General features: G+C 37.2%; 1 protein-coding gene across 3 annotated transcripts in view; it reads left to right on the plus strand.

The window, feature by feature from the left end:
* Positions 1-573: 573 nt before the first annotated feature.
* Positions 574-25,066, plus strand: part of LOC113038835 (5'-AMP-activated protein kinase subunit gamma-1-like) — a 38,920-nt gene continuing 14,427 nt past the window's right edge. Inside the window, exons 1-3 of one of the 3 annotated variants that reach the window (XM_026196546.1) lie at positions 574-1,026; positions 6,267-6,338; positions 12,499-12,745. In XM_026196546.1, coding sequence (XP_026052331.1) covers positions 940-1,026; positions 6,267-6,338; positions 12,499-12,745 — 406 coding nt within the window. In that variant the 5' untranslated portion in view covers positions 574-939. Of the gene's footprint in view, positions 1,027-6,266; positions 6,339-12,498; positions 12,746-20,966; positions 21,494-25,066 lie in introns of those variants that run through there. The other 2 variants (XR_003274819.1, XM_026196560.1) reach the window with 2 other exon arrangements.

The following is a 25,066-nucleotide window of genomic DNA, read 5'->3' on the forward strand; positions in this document are numbered from 1 at the left end:
TTTAATTAATTTTGTCTTGCCTGATATATATATATTTTTTTTTTTTCGGAATCTCAAATTGCCAAAGTGGCTTGCAATTTATGAATAACCAATGGCCATTGTTTCAGCTAAGATTCTTCTTTATTCTTCTTCTGAAAAAGAAATTCATGAACATCATAGATGGCCTGAGGGTGAGTAAATTAGCAGCAAATTTTCATTTTTAGATGAACTATACCTTTAAGAGCTAAACAGTTTTGGTTACCATTGACTTGAATGGAGAGAAGAAGAAAAAACACAGTTTGAAATTAAACTCTTAAAAGAAGGAAAAACATAAAAACACTAAACATTTCTCAAACTATATTTTATGTACAGAAGTCATACAGGTTTGGAATGACATGATGGTGAGTATTTTTTTGTATTTTGATTTTTTTTTTTTTTTTACAAACATAAAAAAATAATTTAAAAAAAGTAATGTAATGTAAAAATACACAGATTAAAATCAAATTAATATCTTTGAACAGAAAAAAAAATATCATGATGACTTCGCTTGTAGTTATAATGAATGGAGAGAAAGTGACGCTGTCAGTGGAAGACCGTCAGCTGACACTGGTTTCACCCTCTGGCTGATGTTACAGTCAAATTTCCGAGATAAATAAACCTCGCTCGTCTGTAGCAGTTTTCTTCCCTGTGCAGGAGAAGGGCGTGCTCAGTCTCCGCCTGCTCAGTGCGGGATTCGAACCCATGACAGCAGTGGAGCTGAATGCGGATGTCCACGGCGCAGTGACAGTGATAAGGAACTGGAGTCTCGGGATGTGCTTGTTTTGAGTCAGACGAGCTTCTGCGAAATTCAGTCACGGAGGACGATCGTGACTGAAGAAATATACACTGGAGTGAATATATTTGTCAGTGGAGAACACCTTCCTCCTAAATATTGAGAGAAAAAATTCTGACTGCAGGAAAATGGGAAGTACAGTGATGGACTCCAAGAAAAAGGACTGTGCAAAGAAATCATCAAAGAAAAAGCGAACTCTGCACCTGAACATGCCAGTGAGTTGATTTTTCGCTCTTTTGTAACTTTGCAGCTTCGTTAAGTGTTGAGAATCCCGCAAAAGTGTTGCGTGGGCACGAGGAACAAGTTTAAAGTACAGTATGTCTTCTGAAGTTACATTTCAGACGTTCTGATGCATTTTTGGAAATATGCATTTTTAGAACATCTTTATGTTACATTGTTTTACTGCAACTATTTAAGCTAGCATTTCAGACGACGTCTTTTTAGTTAATTACTTTACCTACTACAGTCGTGCGAAGTACAAAAGTATAACTTTTAATATGAAATCAGTTCTGCTTGAGAGCTGTCAGAACATGAGTAGTAAACCCTCCCCCGCGCAACGCGAGCGCGTGTGTAACAGGCCTACGTTTGCTTGCGTACGATAACAAAACAAAACTTACGCGCTTATGTATTTGTAACGTTTTTGAGAGAATTGGCCGAAAAGTACGCGTGTACGCTTGTATTATAAATGGTTTGGCACGCCATGGTATTGATTGGACCTATCTGTTGTTTTAAAGCTGAAAGAGGAAGTGAGGGAAACAGCTGTAAGAGCGCGCGCTCTGCTCAGTCATGACTCATCATAGCGTTACAAACCATATCTGCCTTTATAATTAACATCAAGGCCAGCTCTGTATATTACTGCTTTATTGAGTGCCATTCAAGGGCATCTGCTCAAAACAAAGATAAGTTATAGTATATATATATATATATGGCACAGATATCCTGTCTTTATTGGAGATAATTAGTAGGAGACCCTGCATTATTTAATTAACCAGGTATTTTCTTTTAGCATGAACTGCACATCCGAGTTATTGACAGGGAAATAATGTAGGATGGGGATTTACTTGGTTCAATGCATTGATTTTGAAGTGGATGTTGAGATGTGAGCTTTGCTTTCAAAAGTGAACGCAGATGAACTTGAGCCTGCAGGTGTTTTAGTTTAGTTTTTTTATTGGAAAATTCACAAGTCTGTCATTTTACATCAAAGTCCAGTTGTGACAGTTGGATTAAGAATTATGAGCACAAACAATAAATAAATAAAACATAGGGAAATTTTCAATTTCATGCTGAAATGTGTTTCACAGAATACATAAAAGCATAAAGGTTTGGTACAGCATGAGTGTGGGTAAATGTTGAAGATGTCTGTGAGTTGTTTCTTTAAAACAGAGGTGTCCAGACTTGTTCCTGGAGTTACTGTCCTACGGTGTTTAGCTCTAATTAAACACGCCTGAATCAGCTAATCAAGGTCTTCAGGATTACTTTCAGAATCATAGGCTGCATACAGAGTTGCATACTTCGCTACTATACAGTAGGTGAAAACAGTGTGTGACAAAAGAATGTCCAAATGTATGTCCAAATTAACAGTAGGCAAAAAGTACCCCGGATGTCTTCCGGCGTGATTCTGAAGTGTGCACAGAATGAACACTTTACTATCCCGATATATCTGAAGCTGTTGCCTTATTTATTAAAAAAAAAAAAAAAAAAAACTCCTGACAATTTTCTGAGAGTGAAAGGGGTTTTGTTTGAAAGATCCTCTCTGTTCTCCACCCTCTGCCTCATCCTGAAGCTTAGTCACTGTTCTCTGCCTGTAGCCATAAACGTAATGTGAATCATAAACATAACCATTTGTAAACATAACACTTGACCTGTGCATCCAAACATTCTGCAAAAAGCCGCAAACACTTAAAAATCATTTTTCCCTTTCCGGTGCTGCAGAATGACTAAAGTACTCTGTTTCTCATTAGCTCAATACCCATTATGATTGACTAGAGCCTCTTTCTTGTAAATAACATATCATGTAGGCCTGAAATGTTTGTTTGTGGTGTATAGAGCAAAGGTCTTCTTTTGACGCCTTCCAAAGATAAGAGATATCACATGTCAACTGAATTTAACAGTAACAGAAAAACAATGAACTGCCTGGCCTACTTCACATGTTTATTTACAGTTTCCTGTTTAGGAAAAATAGTATATTTTAACTCACTTTCTTATCCTAATAACAGATTTTTTTTCTTAAATGATCTGCCTAATGATTACAGATCCTATAGCCAATAGATCATATCACGTTTGTATATCAGGAAAGTTGCTATGGGTAAAACAAATTATACTGTAGTTTTTTTACAGGGTTACAATCTCTTGAATCTTGTGGCTTCCTGTCCATTTAAAATACAAGAGGAACAAAACAAATCATACTGAACAGTAAATGTCTCTTTCATCATATTCTTCCATATGAGGCTCTATCTCCTTACAAACAAGAATATTTTTTTCCTACATTTAGTTCATCATTTAATGGCCACTGCTTCAACATCTCTGTCCGTATGAGAGGTGTGTCCTGGTTCCACTCATGAAGTACTCTCTGTTCGAATGCTACAGTTTGCGACAGGCTTGAGTGAAGAAATCTAAAATCTTGGCCTCAATGCAAAACCATAAAATCACTTGCACCACAATATATATACTGTATATATAACTGTGCACAACGTCCATGAGTAGGACTCTTCAAACATAGACTGGAATGTAATATTTTGGTTTTGTCAGTGGGTTATTTTGACTAAGATGACTACAGTGGTTTATACGACAGAGAGAGGAGAGGAGTTACTAGCAGTAGCAATGCAATAACATTACAATAGTCAATATGCATTAAAGGGATACTTCACCTTAATAAGAAAATCAGCTGTTAATTTATTAAATCTCAGGCCATTTGAGATATAGGTGACTTTTTTTCTTCAGTATAACAATAAAGCTAGCTGAAGCTGTGGTCCTTGTTAAAATGCATGAAATGCATGCAAAGTGAATGGATACCATCACTTTGAGAGTAAAAAAAAGCATATACAGGCAAGACAAAATAAGCCAGTTTGAACCGTGCCCGAGTGCGTTTGACCACCAAAGCCAGCCCTGGCCCGCTTGGAAGAGGTGGGCCAGAGCACGGTTCAGTTGGACTCGGGCGCGGTTCGCATGCAGTGTGAGCGCTAACCATGCTGGAGCACGGAAAAGGACGCGTTGCGTCACGGTTTTGCGACGCTCCAAAACCAACATGGCGGGGAAGGGTGGCTTTGGTCTACGGCAGAGGTGCAATGCTTGTTGGAAATTTGGGCAGATGAGAGCATACAAGAACAGCTGGACAAAACGCATAAAAACTCAAAACTGCAAAGTCCTTGCTGCACTTCAGCTGGTATCTTGCAAACCTCCTCATACAAGCAGCACGATTACGTGGAAATTTTCGCGCCACTAAGGCGACACATCTGTTTAACAACAGGCTGTGAGAGGGCTGTGGACCACCGTGGACCAAGCGACACAAAATTATCCACAAAGAAAACAGAGCGATGGACTCCATTGTGTTCAGAGAGCGCTGCTCTTCCTGTTTATCCCGAAACCGTCGCACCATAATGACGTAAGTGTGCTCCGGCACGAATGCTGAAACCCTATGTGAGTGCAGGCCAGAGGGGGAGTGGGGAAGGGGGGACAATCTTACTCGGGCCCGGTTCATGGCAACCGTGCCTAGTGTGAGTACACCCTTAATACCTGTGGCTCCTGATAATATATTGAGATCAGGTCAATCACTATTCCTATTCGATTATAAAAAAAAATCGTACGTTATGCCAAACTGGTGAAATTATTATTTGAACCATTTCATTGAAACAAACTGTCCAAAAGAACCAGTTCACCGAAAGGAATTGGACTTGCACATTTGCCTGATTCTCTGGATTACAGGTAATAATGAGTTAAATAATGTTCAGTTTCTTGCACAGACCATATGTTTCGCTTCATAAGTCCTCAATATGTGGTCAGGAGCCATGAGTATTAATTTTGTGTTGCCTGTTTGTGCTTTTATTGACCCTCAAAGTGACAGCAGCCATTGATTTAGCATTTTATGAATTGCCAAGGACCACGGTTTCAGCTAAAACTGTTCTTTATTGTTCTTCTGAAGAAAGTCACCTGCATCTTGGATGGCCTGAGGACGAGTAAATTAACAGTAAATTTTAATTTTGAGTGAACTATCTCTTTAAAAGGTTTGATCTGGCCCTTTTTTAGTTCTGTTCACCAGCTGCGTTAAACCAGCTGGACAGGAGTAGCATGTATTGTGAACTGATAATGAATCGAACACCTGTGAAAAACATCATTGTGTGCTTTCACTTCAAGTAGCTTTGCCATCTCGCACCACTTGGCAAGCTATTTGGGTGTAGTTTGAAAACTAATTCACTGCTCAGTCAAGGTTCTTACAGCACAAATACTTAGAGCACACAAAAGTTTTCTCAGTTGTCCAAGTTACCTAACTTTTCCTAAAATGAAACTGAATGCAGGGTTATAAAACCAAACTAAGCAAATATTTATGTCATCGCACATATTTGTGCACAACATTTTTTTTTCTTCATTACATTGGATCATTCTTTTTGTGAAAGTAAAATGTCTAAAAGCAAATGTTTTGAGCTACTCTAATGCGGTCACTTTAATGATTGTTGAACAGTTGCCTAAAACATAGCTAAACTTTGACATCACCCCCCACAGTGATGTTTTTTCAGGCCCAACAGAAAGCATCCGCCGACAAAACCAACCAGTGTTTGATCCTGTTCCCAGTCTGCCTCCATTGAAGAAGAGATTAGAGAGTCCATTTTGTCTTTCTTTATGTGGATCAGGAATCTCTGGCAGAGTCAAATCTAACCCACACAGTCATAAATGACATCCTAAATGGCTGTTTACTCCTAATTTTGCACATTATTTAACAGCACCTGCTTATAGAATAATGTTAAGAATTGCTAAATCACACTGATTCAGTATTGTTGATTCTGCCTTCATCCATTCACTATTTTCCGTATTTAATATAGAAAAGAATGTGGCCTATAATTCTACACAAATTTATCAAAGTATGGTTAAAAATAAAATGCTAAAAATTAAATCATCAATTATAAATGCATTATGTGAATTTATGCATTAAAACACAATGGAAAACAGATATTAATTTTAGGATTTGCTAATGATTACATTTAACAGTCTTATTTAATTATTAGTGGTTTTAAATGTTACAATAGAAAAAAAATGAGCATGCACAATTAAATTTCCAAAATCACACAATAGCAATCGAAAAGAAAATAGTAAAATCAGCTGATAACCTACATTGCAAATATAAAAAAATCTCATTCATCCCTAATTTACAGTGTACTGCTGGGAGAATTTGGCTGAAGCTGTTTCTTTTAAAGACATATAGTTTGGCTTTTATAACTAACTCTGTTGCTTTGTCTTTTAACAGGATTTGAGCACATTCACATCCTCTCTTATGGACGGGGAGACTGACGGAGCAGATAAAGATGAAATGCGCAAGGTAAAATACACAAAATCACAATTATAAATTTTCAGAATTTGTGAACAATTAGACTGATTTAGATTTAGAGTTGAGTTTTTGTCAATACTACAGTTTGATATATGAAAATATATTGCCATATGAAGTAAAAATATATGAAACCTATTAGAACAATTTCAAAGAGAGAGAGGGAGAGAGCGCCATGTACGTGTAATACATTTTGGACATATATGTCATGTATATGTACAGTATATCCATTCTAAATCCCATCAATACATGTTGATACTATATAAGTAAACATATACATGTGCTGGTCATATAATTAGAAAATCATCAAAAAGTTGGTTTATTTCAATAATTCCATTCAAAAATTGAAACGTGTATATACAGTCTTGTTCAAAATAATAGCAGTACAATGTGACTAACCAGAATAATCAAGGTTTTTAGTATATTTTTTATTGCTACGTGGCAAACAAGTTACCAGTAGGTTCAGTAGATTGTCAGAAAACAAACAAGACCCAGCATTCATGATATGCACGCTCTTAAGGCTGTGCAATTGGGCAATTAGTTGAAAGGGGTGTGTTCAAAAAAATAGCAGTGTCTACCTTTGACTGTACAAACTCAAAACTATTTTGTACAAACATTTTTTTTTCTGGGATTTAGCAATCCTGTGAATCACTAGACTAATATTTAGTTGTATGACCACAGTTTTTTAAAACTGCTTGACATCTGTGTGGCATGGAGTCAACCAATTTGTGGCACCTCTCAGCTGTTATTCCACTCCATGATTCTTTAACAACATTCCACAATTCATTCACATTTCTTGGTTTTGCTTCAGAAACAGCATTTTTGATATCACCCCACAAGTTCTCAATTGGATTACGGTCTGGAGATTGGGCTGGCCACTCCATAACATTAATTTTGTTGGTTTGGAACCAAGACTTTGCCCGTTTACTAGTGTGTTTTGGGTCATTGTCTTGTTGAAACAACCATTTCAAGGGCATGTCCTCTTCAGCATAGGGCAACATGACCTCTTCAAGTATTTTAACATATGCAAACTGATCCATGATCCCTGGTATGCGATAAATAGGCCCAACACCATAGTAGGAGAAACATGCCCATATCATGATGCTTGCACCTCCATGCTTCACTGTCTTCACTGTGTACTGTGGCTTGAATTCAGAGTTTGGGGGTCGTCTCACAAACTGCCTGTGGCCCTTGGACCCAAAAAGAACAATTTTACTCTCATCAGTCCACAAAATGTTCCTCCATTTCTCTTTAGGCCAGTTGATGTGTTCTTTGGCAAATTGTAACCTCTTCTGCACATGCCTTTTTTTTAACAGAGGGACTTTGCGGGGGATTCTTGAAAATAGATTAGCTTCACACAGACGTCTTCTAACTGTCACAGTACTTACAGGTAACTCCAGACTGTCTTTGATCATCCTGGAGGTGATCATTGGCTGAGCCTTTGCCATTCTGGTTATTCTTCTATCCATTTTGATGGTTGTCTTCCGTTTTCTTCCACGTCTCTCTGGTTTTGCTCTCCATTTTAAGGCATTGGAGATCATTTTAGCTGAACAGCCTATCATTTTTTGCACCTCTTTATAGGTTTTCCCCTCTCTAATCAACTTTTTAATCAAAGTACGCTGTTCTTCTGAACAATGTCTTGAACGACCCATTTTCCTCAGCTTTCAAATGCATGTTCAACAAGTGTTGGCTTCATCCTTAAATAGGGGCCACCTGATTCACACCTGTTTCTTCACAAAATTGATGACCTCAGTGATTGAATGCCACACTGCTATTTTTTTGAACACACCCCTTTCAACTAATTGCCCAATTGCACAGCCTTAAGAGCGTGCATATCATGAATGCTGGGTCTCATTTGTTTTCTGAGAATCTACTGAACCTACTGGTAACTTGTTTGCCACGTAGTAATAAAAAATATACGAAAAACCTTGATTATTCTGGTTAGTCACATTGTACTGCTATTATTTTGAACAAGACTGTATATGCATTCCTTACACACAGACTGATATATTTCAAATGTTTATTCTTTTAATTTTGATGATTATAACTGACAACTAAGGAAAATCCCAAATTCAGTATCTCAGAAAATTAGAATAATGTGAAAAGGTTGAACATTGAAGACACCTGGTGCCACACTCTAATCAGTTAATTAACTCAAAACACCTGCAAAGCCTTTAAATGTTCTCTCAGTCTAGTTCTGTAGGCTACACAATCATGGGGAAGACTGCTGACTTGACAGTTGTCCAAAAGACGACCATTGACACCTTGCACAAGGAGGGAAAGACACAAAAGGTCATTGCAAAAGAGGCTGGCTGTTCACAGAGCTCTGTGTCCAAGCGCATTAATAGAGAGGAAAAGCGAAGGAAAAGATGTGGTAGAAAAAAGTGTACAAACAATATGGATAACCACACCCTGGAGAGGATTGTGAAACAAAACCCAATCAAAAATGTGGGGGAGATTCACAAAGAGTGGACTGCAGCTGGAGTCAGTGCTTCAAGAACCACTACACACAGACGTAAGACATGGGTTTCAGCTTCGCATTCCTGGTGTCACTCTTGAACAACAGACAGCGTCAGAAGCATCTAAAGAAAAAAAGGACTGGACTGCTGCTGAGTGGTCCAAAGTTATGTTCTCTGATGAAAGTAAATTTTGCATTTCCTTTTGGAAATCAGGGTCCCAGAGTCTGGAGGAATAGAGGAGAGGCACACAATCCACGTTGCTTGAGGTCCAGTGAAAAGTTTCCACAGTCAGTGATGGTTTGGGGTGCCATGTCATCTGTTGGTGTTGGTCCACTGTGTTTTCTGAGGTCAAAGGTCAAAGCAGCCGTATACCAGGAAGTTTTAGAGCACTTCATGCTTCCTGCTGCTGACCAACTTTATGGAGATGCAGATTTCACTTTCCAACAGGACTTGGCACCTGCACACAGCGCCAAAGCTACCAGCACCTGATTTAAGGACCATGCCATCCCTGTTCTTAATCGGCCAGCAAACTCGCCTGATCTTAACCCCATAGAAAATCTGTGGGAAACTGTGAAGAGGAAGATGTGATATGTCAGACCCAAGAATGCAGAAGAGCTGAAGGCCACTATCAGAGTAACCTGGGCTCTCATAACACCTGAGCAGTGACACAGACTGATCGACTCCATGCCACGCTGCATTGCTGCAGTCATTCAGACAAAAGAAGACCAACTCAGTATTGAGTGCTGTACATGCTCATACTTTTCATGTTCATACTTTTCAGTTGGCCAAGATTTCAAATAATCCTTTCTTTATATTGTTCTTAAGTAATATTTCTAATTTTCTGAGATACTGAATTTGGGACTTTCATTAGTTGTCAGTTATAATCATCAAAATTAAAAGAAATAATTCATTGAAATATATCAGTCTGTGTGTATTGAATCAATATAACATACAAGTTTCACTTTTTGAATGGAATCCGTGAAATAAATCAACTTTTTGATGATATTCTATTATATGACCAGCACCTGTATGATTTCCATATACAGAAAATAACTAAAAGTTATATTTTTTACATGTATGATTGCTACATATAATACCATAAAAATTAATGATATATACAGTATATATATATATATATATATATATATATATATATATATATATATATATATATATATATATATATATTAACATATTAGAATGTATGTTTCTTAGTTAACTGTATATATAATTTTATGTAATTTTAATTAACTGTGAAAATTTTATATTGCTTTACAGTGGGGCTTGAAAGTTTGGGCACCCCTTGCAAAATCTGTGAAAATGTGAAAATTTTTCAAAAAATAAGAGAGATCATACTAAATCTAAATGCATGCTATTTTTTATTTAGTACTGTCCTAAGTAAGATATTGTACATAAAAGATGTTTACATTTAGTCCACAATACAAAAAAATTGCTGAATTTATTAAAATAACCCCACTCAAAAGTTTGGAAACCCTTGGATCTTAATACTGTGTGCGGTTGATCCACGATTCTTCCAGCATTTTCCAGCATCTTTGCATATTTGAACCCTTTCCAGCAGTGACTCTATGATTTTGAGATACATCTTATCCCACTGAGGACAATTGACGGACTCAAACACAACTATTTAAAAAGGTTTAAACATTCACTGATGCTCCAGAAAGAAGCTGGAAAACTGAAGAATCTGCAGGACCTTACAGATTTTTCTGAAGAACGCTCAGTTTAACTGTTCAGAACAAACAAGGGACTCATGCACAACCATCACAAAACAGAAAGACAGTCGTGGATCATCAGGTAACAGCACACAGTATTAAGAACCAAGGGTGCCCCACTGTATAGGTAAGATCTATGGCTATATAAAGTGTAATATCCAGAGCATTCCAAATCAGTCACTTCACTTATAAAGCCTCTATTGTATGTAGACAGTAGAGCAAGACTATGACAAAGGGTTTTGGAGCAGAGCCTTTGCAGGTGCAGTTTGAAGGATGGATGTGTGGATTGTTACACCATGGGTTATATTACACAGAAATACAGCTGACTTGACTAAACATGCACTTGAGCAATGAAGACAAGGTTTGTTAGTAAAGAAAAGAGTGGGAGTGTGCTGTCTATACTAGCTCTGTGGTTGGCTTGACTTATAAACGTTGGTCATGAATAAAAGGCGAGGCGAACTTTCTTTACACATGCTGTTGTGTTGTTTCAGATTAAACATTTTAAATGCTTTCTTTATGCCTACGGATGATTTTGCACAGAAAGGGAAAAAACGATTGCAGTATTTAAATGGAAGGAAACTTCGGCATGTGCCAGGATTTCTAATTGAATTGTATAAATGGCAGCATTTGTTAAATGAAGGTCAGAGTGAAATGGTCGACCCATGCATAAGTCGTTCAGAATTATTTATTGCCATATTACAGCTGACTCTAATTACTTTTATATTTATTTGCCTTGTTGTGATACGGTCTAATATTAAACTTGACTTAACTGTGCCAAACATACAGTGCCTATAAAAAGGATTTATGCTCTGGGATGTTTTCACATTTTATTATTTTCCAACATGTAATATAATATATATATGTCACCCACTCAGAGCTAAGCTGGAAGGTGACGCCTGCCTTTCCTCTTGTAATCAAAACCAAACAGAGCTGGGCCAGTGAAAACAGCCTGTGAAGCAACAGCAGCCTAGTCAACTGGCACATCAACAAAAAAACAATCCAAGTGTTTGCCAAAGAGTTGAAGGTCAGCGCTTTGAAATACTAACTTTTAGGGCACTAGGCTCACTCCCGGCTTCACTTAACTGATTGTCCATTGTGAAGTATGAGAAAACATAGCTTGCATTCAGGTGTGACTTTGTGTGCTAAGTTCAGCCACACAAAGCTTTTCAATAGTTAATATGCTGACATTTTCATGTTTCAAGTTTTTTCTTTTCCATATATTCACAAAGTTGTGTTGTGCAATGCTTTGACTTTCGACTTTTTCGAGTATTATGCTGATTCTCATCCTGTTCTAATCTGTTATCACACCAATACTTTGAAGCACTTCATTCCTGCTTCTTTTTTCTGACATTGCAAGGCTGATTCTGCCCGATTCAGAAGTCTTCAACTTCAAACGAGTGGCCAGATAATGCTGGAGATATCACACTGAGTGTTATAGAATCAGCTGACTGTGCTAATGTAATTTCCTGTATAATTTGCACACTGTTAAGCTCCGCCCACTTAGTTACTGTTCCTCAGTCAAACATGTTTTTTTTATAATGTCGCATAGAGCGCAAGAAGAAATGTTTGTTCACCTCATAGCTGGTTGGTTTGGTTTATGGCTTGTAATGCCTTAACAAAGACTTTTTGAAAAAAAAAACTGAACTATTGTGGGCAGACACTAATGCACTCTATTATTCTTACATGGGATACAAAGAAATGTGACGCTGCAAAAAAAAAAAATCTTTTATCTGCCATATTTTGGAATAACAAAATTCGGTGTAAAAAAACACATAATATAGTATAGCAAAAACTTGCATCAGAAAATAGATCAGAGGTTCAAACTTAATTTGGCAGACAGCAACGGCTGCTATGGCAGGATTGATCAGTGATTTAAGGCGAAAGGTCAGTTGCGTATATTAAATTACAAATGGCTCAGAAATTGTAATTGTCTCTTCTACTATTTTCTTTACTTTCTCCTCTCAGGGTGACAGAAGTGACTCGGCTAGCCCATGTTTGAAGCCTCCTTCCAGCCAGCCCGTTACCCCAGCTTCAGCTCCCATATGTCCCAGGACCAGTCCAGGCACTCCTAAAACCATCTTCCCACGTCCACCATCATCTCACCAGGACTCACCTCCCAAATCTCCCCACCGTCTCAGTTTCAGTGGTATCTTCCGCTCCTCGTCCAGCTCAGCCCCTGCCAGCATCAAGCTCTTCTCCAAATCTAGAAAAGGTGAGACACTAGTCTGTTGATATACACTGGCATGTTCTGTGTCTTTGCTGTTTTGGTATTTTGAGTTATGTATTTCTGCACACTGAAACATCATATTATGGTCTGTTTATGAGGACTATATGAAGTGTTTTGGTCCCAGTTTCATCCAAGCATGCTGTACAGTAAGACAGCAGTTAACACAGAGAACAATTGCATCTTCACTGATGTTGTTAATGGTTATGGGGAAGCTGATCAGGGATCAAATGCGATTTTTGGTTTAAATATTTTTATTATTAGAAATATTAACAGATAGTCACTTGTAATTACACTTTTTTTAAATACAAACATATACAACTTACATTTTAACAAATAAACATCCACCCCCCATCCCACCCAAAAAAAACAAAAACAAACAAAAAAAAACAGACCCTTAAGTGCTATCCAGTGGTAAAAGTAGGTACTGAAGGCATAATAAACATATTAATCACAAGTATTTAAAAAGGCAATAAAAGGGGACCACATTTTTTCAAATAACACAATCTTGTCTATTAGGGTGTACCTGATTCTTTCCAAATGTAGTGTACTCGTCAACTCTGTCAGCCACAATTTAAGAGTTGGAACCTCTTTTTTCTTCCAAAACAAAAGAATAAGTTTTTTGGCAGAGATCAACCCATATGAAACAAACTGTTGTTGTACCCGTGTAAGTCTCAAAAATTCTTCGGAAATTCCAAATATAATTAATATAGGATCTGGTTCAATAGAAATGTGCATTGTATCTGAAAAAACTTGGAATATTTTGTTCCAGAAATTCTGTAATTTTGGACACAAGACAAAGCTATGAGACAGGCTGGCATCTAAAAATTGACATTTGTCACACAGTGGAGACACTTCTGGAAATATTTTATGGAGTTTACACTTGGAGTAATGAAGCCTATGAAGCACTTTAAACTGAATGAGACAATGTCTTGCATTAATGGAACATCTATGGACCAGTTCAAGACTTTGTTCCCAGATTTCATTAGGAATTTCTACTGCAAGTTCTTCTTCCCAGGCAGATTTAATGTTCTCCATAGATGGACTCTTCAGCTGTTCTAAGCCCTTATATAGCAGGGAGATGTTACTTCCATCTCTTAGACATCTTTCCAGAAATGTGTCCAGGTACATGGGTGTCGCGGTTACATAATTAGCAATATTACACTTCACAAAGTCTCTTATTTGAAGGTACCTAAAGAAGTGATTAGAAGGAATACTGTATTTCTCACACAGCTGCTGAAAGGAAGCAAATTTTCCATTTATATATAAGTCCCCTATGTTTCTTAACCCTACATTTTTCCAAAACTCAAATGCTCTATCTAACAATGAAGGGCAAAAAGAGGGGTTGGCTGAGATAGCGAGTAAAAATGACATTTGGGTGAACTTAAAATGTGTCTTTAACTGTTTCCAAATACGAACAGAGTTATGAATGACCGGGTTATGATTATAAAGTGAACTAGCTATACCTTTGGGTGATAAAAGTATTGCATTAATAGAATATGGGAGACATTCCTCCTGTTCCAACAACAACCAGTTCTCCTCCACTGGAGTAAAATCTATCCATGACGTCAAGGCCCTCAGGTTTGCAGCCCAATAATAATAAAGAAAATTAGGTAGGGCAAGCCCTCCCTGTATTTTGGGTTTACACAAGTGGTGCTTAGAAATCCTATGGGCTTTATAGTTCCAGACAAAGGGAACCAGGATAGTGTCCAGTTTTTTGAAAAATGATTTGGGCAGAAATACAGGAATGTTCTGCACTATATACAAAAATTGTGGGAGAAATATCATCTTAATTGCGTTTACCCTACCCACAAGAGAAATAGGAAGTGTTCTCCAGAAATTGATCATGGATTTAAGTTTAGATAACAGGGGTTGAAAATTGGCCTCAAATAAGCTGGAAAACTTTTTTGTCACCTGAATTCCTAGATATGTAAACTGTTCTAAAGAAATTTTAAAGGGTAAATGCTGAAGCCAAGAAGAATCTTTGATAGTAACTGGCATCAACACACTCTTGTCCCAATTAATTTTATATCCTGCAAATGTACCATAGTAATTTATCAGATTAAGGATATTTGGAATGCTGCTATTGGGCTCCGAAATAAATAAAATTACATCATCTGCGTATAACGCCACTTTATTATCAGTACTTCTGGTTTTATAGCCTTTAATTCCAGTATGTGTTCTAATAGCCTCAGCTAAAGGCTCAATCGCTAATGCAAACAAAAGTGGTGACAGTGAACATCCCTGTCTTGTACCTCTGTGTAATTCAAAACGAGAAGACATTGTTTGATTTGTGAGAATTCTTGCACACGGACTAGAGTACAACAATTTAATCCATGAAATGAAATTATATCCGAGATTAAATTTCTTCAATACGGCAAATAGGTAAGGCCATTCAATTTGATCGAATGCCTTCTCTGCATCCAATGACAAAATGGCTAGATCTTGCTGCAAGCCTCTTGAAGAATAAATAATGTTAAAAAGATGCCTAAGATTAGAGGAAGAGTTACGTTTTGGTATGAAGCCCTTTTGATCTGGATGAACCAAATTTCTAATTACTGTGTTTAGTCTGCATGCTAAAGTTTTTGCTAGAATTTTTTGATCTGTGTTTAAGAGTGAAATAGGTCTATAAGAACCCAGTTCCTCTGGGTTCCTTCCTTTTTTTGGCACTACAGTAATAATTGCCTCGTTTAGTGAGGACGGCAGAGACTGGTCTATAAATGCCTGTTTATAAACCCTATATAAATAAGGCAAAAGTAATTCACTGCAGGCTTTATAAAATTCATTACAAAATCCATCTGGACCGGGTGTTTTACATCCTTTAAGAGATTTTATCGTACTTGATATTTCTTCAATAGTAATTTCTGCACCTTACCCCTCCATTTGCTCTTGATTTAATGAGGGTAGATTTTGTTGGTCTAGAAACTGAGCAATAACTGTAGGATCTATAGTTCCTTTCGATGAATACAGTGCTTCATAAAATGATTGAAACCTACTATTTATATCCTTAGAGGCAGTAAGAAATTCTCCTGTGTCTGATTTAATTTTATATATTGTTCGTTCAGATGCTAATTTACGAAGTTGTCGAGCTAACAGTTTTTGAGGTTTATCACCAAATTCAAAGTATTTTTGTTTTACATACTGAAAGGATTTAGAAATTTTAAAACAGAGAATTTGATTCAATTTATATTTAAATGCACAAATTTTTTTATATTTTTCAATACATGGATGTTTAGCATTTTCCATATCTAATTCGTGAATTTGAATTTCCAATGCCTCTAATTCAGCCCTATTTCTCTTTCTCTGAAATGCTTGATAAGATATAATACAACCCCTGATGTATGCTTTAAATGTGTTCAAATGCGATTTTTAACAGAGTTTGAGTTCCTGTTGACTCAATTTGAAAACATCAGAACAGGAAGTGGTATGATTATGATTTGGGTTTTCTAGCCTTTGGTTTTTAATGACTAGAGTGCATGCTAGTAGACCAAATTGTGATCTGATGTGCACATTAAGCAGTTTGATAGATAACGAGGCACAGACATGAGCCCTCATCACTGTTTCTCCAGTCAGAGTCTAGTGATGCTAGGAGAACCAAGTCTTTAATAGAGAATCAATATCTTAAAACAAATACAACTCCTAAATCATCCTTATGTAAAGCAGTTTATTTCGGCTTGCTGCTCTGATTAAACTGCATGTCAGTATCAAGAAGGAATCAAATATGAATGTGCCAATATTTATTAAAGCAATATAGATTTGTTGATATTCACAGATTTATTGTGATTAATTTTTTGTAAGATAAAGTAAAAACAGCATCCTACGAATTTGTACATTTTGCTTTTAACATCATCGCCTCTATTATCATTCCTCATAAACGTATCACTAGTTAAATTTGTTGTTGATGTCAGGTTTTAAAGGGTGATTTATTTACATTATTTACAGACCCTCATGTCTTCCCAAACCTGTATGACTTTCTTTCTCCTGTGGAACATAATTGAAGATATTCTGAAAAAGGTATTATTTTGTCGATTCAATGCAAAACAATGGGGTCAAATGTTCTTCAAGATATCTGTTGTGTTCATCAGAAGAAAGTAAGTCATTTGGGTTTGGAACAACATGAGGTTAAATGAGTAAATGACGACAGAATTGTATTTATTTCATTTTTGGAGAACTTTCCCTTTAAGAGGCCTGCTTCTTTCTGGCTTTGTTGCAGCTTTATTTAACTCATTTACATTTTTCATTCAGCACACATTTTCAAATCAAAGTAACTTTAGTTTGAAATGAGAAAGTTTTGTTTTTGTACTTTTATGCACTTGTTTTGTATTTGTACTGGGTATGTCAGGGTCAACGAATCAAAAGCATGAGGAAAAACACAGCCCCTTCTGAGTCAGGTTTCAGGTGTTAGTTGTTTCGTTGCAGAGATTGTGCCCATGTGGCTGATTAACAGAAGTTTTCCTCATGTTCGTTCCAAAATCTGCTGCGTATTTCATATATTATTCCTGAGCCAAAGACTAACAAAGCTCCCTCCCTGTTTTTGATTGTTTTATCCCCCTACACTCTAATAATGGGGGAGGGGGATTGCTTATTTAATGATAGCACTGTCTTCCAATAGCAGGATTTAAACACTTTGATATTACTTTACAATATCAGATCTTATCATTTTCAATGTATTAATGATAACACTGTCAAGAAATATGTACCCAAAATGTTATGCTGTACTGTAACTCTGTATATGGGTAAGAATAGTGTTCATACTAAATTGTAATATATTTTAAATAATTAAAAACTTCCTCCTGACAAATTGGTAAAACTTAGTGGTTGAAGGATAGTGGTAAAGATTTAAAATGACATTGAATAAGTTTGGTGTCCTGCACTGGGATCCTTAAATGCAGTGTTTTAATGCCATCTATGGAATCTTGTTCTAAATACTCCTGACAAGACTTTTTTTGGTATATAAACGAAATTTAAATGGTAAATATGTGTGATTGTCATTATTTTTTACTTAGAAAAAAAATATATTAAACAGGACACATTCTAATTTACAGGGGGAAAACGAAAACTAAGTTAAAGCTGAATTAAACTTTTATTGTTTTGATGCTCGAAAACCCCTTTTCAACATAAAATTTTGGCATCAGAACAATTTTTTATGTTTTTTACAGGAGTTTCTTCTGCTCACCAAGCCTGCATTTATTTGATTAAAAATACAGGAAAAAAGGTAATATTGTAAAATATTATTACGATGTAAAATAAACATTTTCTATTTTAATTTACATTAAAATGTAATTTATTTCTGTGATGCACAGCTGAAATTTCAGCATCATTCCTCCAGTCTTCAGTGTCACGTGATATTCAGAAATCATTCTGATATGATGATTTATTATCAGTGTTGGAAACTGTTGAGCTGCTTCATATTCTTTGGACCCTTGATACTTTTTTTCAGGATTCTATGATGAATAAAAACTTAAAAAGAAAAGTATTTATTTAAAATAATATTTTCTAACAATATACACTACAGTTCAAAAGTTTGGGGTCAGTTTTCTTATTTTTTTTTTTTAAAGATATTAAAACTTTTATTCATCAAGGATGTGTTCCAGTGATAACAAATTTTTATATTGTTAGAAAACATTTATATTTTGAATAAATGCTGTTATTCTTAACTTTTTATTCATCAAAGAATCCGGAAAAAAGTATAACAGTTTCCAAAAAAATATTTGGCAGCACAACTGTTGGAAAACTCGGCTTTCCATCACAGAAATAAATGATATTTTAAAGGATATTAAAATAGAAACCATTATTATACATTGTAATAACAATTTGCAAGATTACTGTTTTTTTATTTATTTTATTTTTTCATGGCGATGGCTCATAAAGTCACTACAATCCATTGATCTTGAGAGAAACTCTTTTATCCATTAATTACAACTTTAATTTCTAAATGAAAAGTTTACAAGACATAAAAATCTTTGGATTCTCTTAAGAAATGTGGTGGTTAAAAAGTCTACACCCTTAGAAAAGAGCAGTGAGTCATTCTGTCCTAATAGTATGAGGAGGTTAGTTTGTCTCAGTGAGAAGAATATTCCAGAAATCCATCCAATGTTAGAGACTGAGGGCCTTTTACTGTATGCCATACTCAACCAAACCAAATGTACCTAAACATTTCTGGCCATGTCTCCAGATTGTTCTCCAATTAGCGGCTCTTCCGAAGTGGGCTTCCTTTGCCTCGTTTTGCCAAAAGGTCTCAGGAAGTGACCTCCTTCATTGCCAAAATCTTTAGAGCCATTTTAAATAGTCGAGCTATTTTCATAGACTTATGCTGATCATTGTCTTTGTACAGTTTATTTGAATAATCTGAAACTTGAGCTGCTGCATGCACTGAGATAACCTAATCTCACGTCATATCATCTGTTTAACCTGCTCCACTTCTGTTTAATCATACATGTTATACTTGTGTATGATATAATGGATTAATTAATTAAGTTTGATCTTCAAACGTGTTTCAGCGATCTCCTTTACTTCCCACAAGGAGGCACTGTGAGTCTAACATCACATTATCCCAGTTTGAAGGGTCAGATAAACACAGTTGTGTTGTGTATATGGTAGTAAGACAGACATTGATCCATGGAATAAATATGACCTGTTTTGTTTGTCCACTGAATCTTCAGTTATAGACCGCTTTATTCTCTCGGTCTGAGGCGGGGTGTAAACAGCAGGAATCAGACACCACAGAGACACAGAGCTCTCGACATCAGCACTGCTGTAAAGTTTCTGGACTATTGTCTGGAAGAGAAGACAATTCGGGAGGAGATGGGGTTTCAAACTGCAGAAGTGACACCCATAGGATAAATCCAGATCAAATCCAGATTCTAGGGGCATGTTTACATTTATCAGACGCTTTTATCCAAAGCGACTTACAGCCTTCGCTCAGGCTATACATTTTTATAAAAAAATTTTACCAGTATGTGTGTTCCCTGAGAATTGAACCCTCGGATTATTTTGCTGCTAGCGCAATGCTCTACCACTAAGCCACGATTGGTTGCTCCTTGTATGTGTTTATATCAGTGGTGAGAAATGACTTCTTTAATCGGGTTGCCTCTGCTTTCCAATTTATTAATTTAAGAGAGATGATTTAAGAAACACCATGGCAGAAGTCTAATTAAAATTAAGGCTGTTGCCAGGAATAGTAATTCATGACAGTGCTTTCCCACATTTCCTTACACACACACACACATTTACACACATCATACATATTTACATTATACACACATATAAAAAACTAATCTTCACTTTGATTAGTTTACTCAAGCATGTTGCCACATAACATGTACCTTCAGCATACTTGTTCTATGCCAAAAAAAACATGAAAATATGCAGTTTATTTATTACTAGTTATAAGTTTAATATGACTTAGTTGTGCAAATACAATGAGATTATCAGTAATAGAGATCTGGCAGCAACAGAATGTTTTTCCACTTTGGTGAGCGATTTGAGGACCATTTTTTTGCACATGAAATCACCCAAATGCCAACAAAACAATAAGAACGTGCAACAGTAATAATGATTAATAGCAATAAAGTGTTGACGCCCAATCTGCTGTGGATCCGCTCACAAGAATCCCTCCATAACTGTCACACATTAGCAGAAATTGCATCGTTGGGCAAATAAATAATTACAGACTGTTCCATTTGATATTCCCAACATTTTATAATGTAAGGGAATTTATAGTAATACAAATCTTTAGCCAGTCCTGAAACATATTATTCTCAAATGGCTTGGGTATGCAGAGTATTCACAGCTAATGGACTGCACACCCCGGTTGAACTGTACATATGGTGGTATTTTTACCATGAGTTTATAAAATATATGATTCAAAATAAGCTCCAGCATCTCTGAGACCTTCCATACAGTTTGAATGATGGATGGATGGCACTGCATAACTGAAAGTTTCAGAAAGACCAGGAATACTGGATGAAAGGGGGACACAAAGACTGATGGGTAAAATAAGAGTAGCAGAGTAAAAGAAATGAACTGTCTATATGGAAGTTCAGAGGTAGAGCAAAAAGAACAAACTGTGTGGAGAACTGAACCAAAAGTGGTGCTGGCTTGTGTTGCCCGGTCTCCTTTTACAGCTTCCTGCCATGTATGCTATTTTAAAGAGACACACAGCTGCACCTGACAGTTTCCTGCAGAGAGGGCAGGGCTTCACGCTGGTGAGAGAGAGAGAGAGAGAGAGAGAGTGCAGATAGAAAAGTGAAGAGAGGCATCACTTCTGAGACAATCTGCAGCACTGGGGGCCGTAAGCAAGTCTGTCTTTCATCAGCAGGGTCTGCTCAACTGACACAAGTGACGGACTGCATTGTGTGTTTCGTGGGAATCTATAGCACTGGAATGCATTCAGTGCCAGGACAGGTGGCATCTGTGTAGAACAAAGAAACTGTCAGAAATATCAATAGGAGACACTTCTGAAGGTACAGCTATCCATCATCACTGAGAACGAGAACCTCTTCTGGAATCCTGGACATTGGCTTTGGCTTCACTTGGTGTTGAGTTCTCTGTTATCAGAACAGGATCTCTGTATCGTGTCTTTGCTTTAGTCGGGAGGGTATGGTTGATCTTCAGGCCGGACGTGAGGCCTGCTGGTTCCCATGAAGAGGTTTGGTAGTTTGCGTCGGACTGAGAAGCGTCATGACGAGGAGCTGCTCACCGGGAGACGGCAGACAGAATCGGCATGTTTGTCTGGTAAGATACTAATCAGGATATGTGTCTGTATAAAGCCATCAGCTAGACATAATAGCATTGATATCTGTCTGTTGGGGGAATGTTCCAGTCTGCCTTGGGCTGTTATGAGACATCAAATAGTCTCAGTACATCAGATATGTTCAGGATATGTGTGTGTAAGTGCAATGACACGAATTGTTGTTTGAACTGGATGGATCATTCGTGGTCTGTCAACTTGGCTACTGTTTTCGTATGTCAAGATCATTAAAATAGACGGCCTAGACGTTCCAGTGTAGAGGGAAAGGAAATCACAGTAGGCTGGCTGGAACGGTCTATGTTGAACTGCGTATTATGTAAGTCTGTTAATCACTTGGCTACTTTGGTTCAGGGTTGACCCTGAAGCCTTCAGCTGATGCCTTAAGTGTCACAGACACGCAAACACAAAATGTGACAGTGGGTTCCATTAGGGATGTCATGTATCCATTAGTCAGTATGTTTCCTGACTGACTCTGACGTGGATTATTTGCTGAATAAGAGCCACGGAAGCCTCCGTCTCTCAGGTTCCAGCAGTTGGAAGCATGTTACTCAATAGTCTTCTTGCTCAATCTGGTTGATATAGTTATTAAGTTATGCGCTGTGTGGAATATCATGCTGGATGGTGCTGATATGAACATATCACTTGTAGCGTGTCAGTTACTCAAATAGCAAGCACACAATTAGATGGCATTTATTTCTTCAAATGGGTCAAAGGATTTGTGGACAGCTTTCAAACTAGCCTATAGCATTGCATCATTAAACCTGAACTGAATTGACAAAAGCATTCATCCTTCAGGTTTAACGGCAAATGATGTCATCAAATAGTGAACAACCAGAACCCCTCACAGTTTGAAACGGAGTCGTAGCATACACTCTGTAAGGCCCGTGTGTGAGTGTTATCTGCCCTTGTGGAATGTGTAGCAGTGGCAAGGCTAAAATAAGAAGCTAACTCAACAACACACCAAAACAGGTCTAAGCCAGATGGTTAAATCTGGCTGAATGTCATAAGATAGTAAGGATCCCAAAGTCATGTTCTCGTGCACGCATATTGGTCTTTACTGATAACTACCCACATATACTTTATTCGAGAAGTGTATTTTTGTTCCAAGTGTAATACAAAGTGATATTGGGAGTTACTGTACTGTACCTTCATCCAATAAGCATCCTTCAGATAGCGTGCCATCTGTCAGTATCCTAGAGGGCGGAAACAGGACATGTTATGAAGGACAGTCTAAGGTATTGGACACATTCGGCAGGTAAAAATCCATTGTCAATATGTAGCGATGCATGAAGAACTGCTCACACAGAAGTCAAGCAAGTAAGCAGCTTTCTGTTGGTCAACCGCCAACGGGATGAATTAACCCCAAAGTATACTATAATAGAAATAGATTGGACCATTGCTGTTTGCTATTGCTATGATATCATCAGAATCAGAATCAGAATCAGAATGAGCTTTATTGCCAGGTATGTTTACACATACGAGGAATTTGTTTTTAGTGACAGAAGCTCCGCAGTACAACAGAATGACAGCGACAGAACATAAAACACATAATAAAAGAATAAAAAATACAAATAAGTAGAGAGTGAATAACAATATACAAATGACAATTGTAGGCAAGTATATTACAAAATGAAGTTATGTATGTACATATATATTGTGTGCAAAATTTAAGTGTATACTAAGTATGTGTGTTAGATAAATAAAGTGTGTGTGTATATAAATATAAAGTGTAGTGTGTTCGCCATTATTGTCAGCTGTTCATAAGATGGATTGCCTGGGGGAAGAAACTGGTCCTGTGTCTGGTCTTTCTAGTGCTCAGTGCTCTGTAGCGTCGACCAGATGGCAACAGTTCAAAGAGGGAGTGTGCTGGATGTGAGGGGTCCAGAGTGATTTTGACAGCCCTTTTTCTCACTCTGGATAAGTACAGTTCTTGAATAGATGGGAGGGTTGTACCGATGATTCGCTCAGCAGTCCGGACTACCCTCTGTAGTCTTCTGAGGTCAACAATATTCCACTCATGCAATATTCCATAAAATATAAGAATTGTCCATTTTGATTTCATGCTAATTTTAACCCCAGCTAAAGAAATGTTTAAGACTGGTAAGAGCAGGTGAGGAGCTTTTTACCTTATGAAACCCTGAAGCAGGGTTAGCATCTGCTTTTGCAGCATTGATGCCACATTGCTATGCCAAACTTGTACAATGTGAAACAATGCCGTTTAAATGTTACAGCTAGATGCGTCGCAACAGTCACTCGGCAACAGTCATGAGCCTAGTAATTATTCACATGCATTAGACATTCACGTAATAATGCAATGATGCGCAATAGTTAACTATTTCAAGTCCGAAATACACTTGAGACATTTTTCTAAATACAGTATCTTCTGTGGTGTTCCACAGAAGGTTTGAAATGGAACAAGGGAACATAAATGATAATGAAATGTATATTATTGGGTGAACTACCCCTTTATAATTCAATTTTAGTGTCAAGAAGAGGGCACAATTTCAGAAAAAAAAAATGTCAATATGTGTATCACACTCAATAATTAAGCCTGGAATAGGAATAACTGATTACATGACTTACTCTGACCTCTATCCACTTATTGGTCACTGCCAAGACCACGAGTCTGTCCCACTGACTGAACGATAATATCAAGGCAAGTAGTATGTTTTTGGTGTGAAGACAGGGCCATCAGCACCCAGCTGGGGCTGTTAATGCCCACCCACTGAGAGGTCAGTCTGATTCTTGAACGACTATGTAAATCAAGTTAATGAATGTTGAACAGCTGAAAATTAGCTACTGGGACACCAGCATTAATTAATGCCAGCCTGACCTCGTCTACACAGCGAGAAGCCTTGCCAGGGCTAATCGTGTCTGCAGTAAACTAATTGATTACAACAGTGCATTCCATACATGAAACCATATTGTCTTTTAGTCTAATGATGGATACCAGTCTTCTGAATCACTTGCATACAGCCCAAACCATGCACATCTGCCAGTCCAACACAGAAGGCTTTGACTCTGACACGTCTGTAGATGAAGCATAGTGACGTGCTAAAGCCAAATGCCTTGATAGCAGAGATTCATCAGTAGTGCCCTGAGCTGAATATGCCCAGTTGCTTCAACTCTAAGCTAAATGAAAATGTAGTAATATTCAGATCTAAAGATTCCTCAGAGCATATGTGCTTTTGATCGTGCTATGGCAGTATTAGCTGATTCAGTAATATATCTGTGCATGTGCTGTGTCATGCAGTACACAAGGGGTTATGTGAGGCCTGTCATATGAGACACACCTGTTTGCTGATGTATCTCTGATGCTCTAAACAGTAATTATTAACTCTATAGTAACACTGAATCAAAAGAGTATTCTGCCTTCTATATGAGTCGAGCTGTATAAACCACATTTGTGCAAATTTTGATTATCTCAGAAAATATTTTAGAATTGCACTTTCATTAAGTCTTTTGCATGATACTTGCAAGGTTACCAAAACAGGACTGTTGACATGCAGCAAACTCCACTCACGAGAAGGTCACAAAACCAGACGTTCATTAAAAAG

Source organism: Carassius auratus, chromosome 2, assembly GCF_003368295.1.
Source record: "Carassius auratus strain Wakin chromosome 2, ASM336829v1, whole genome shotgun sequence".
NCBI lineage: Eukaryota > Metazoa > Chordata > Actinopteri > Cypriniformes > Cyprinidae > Carassius > Carassius auratus.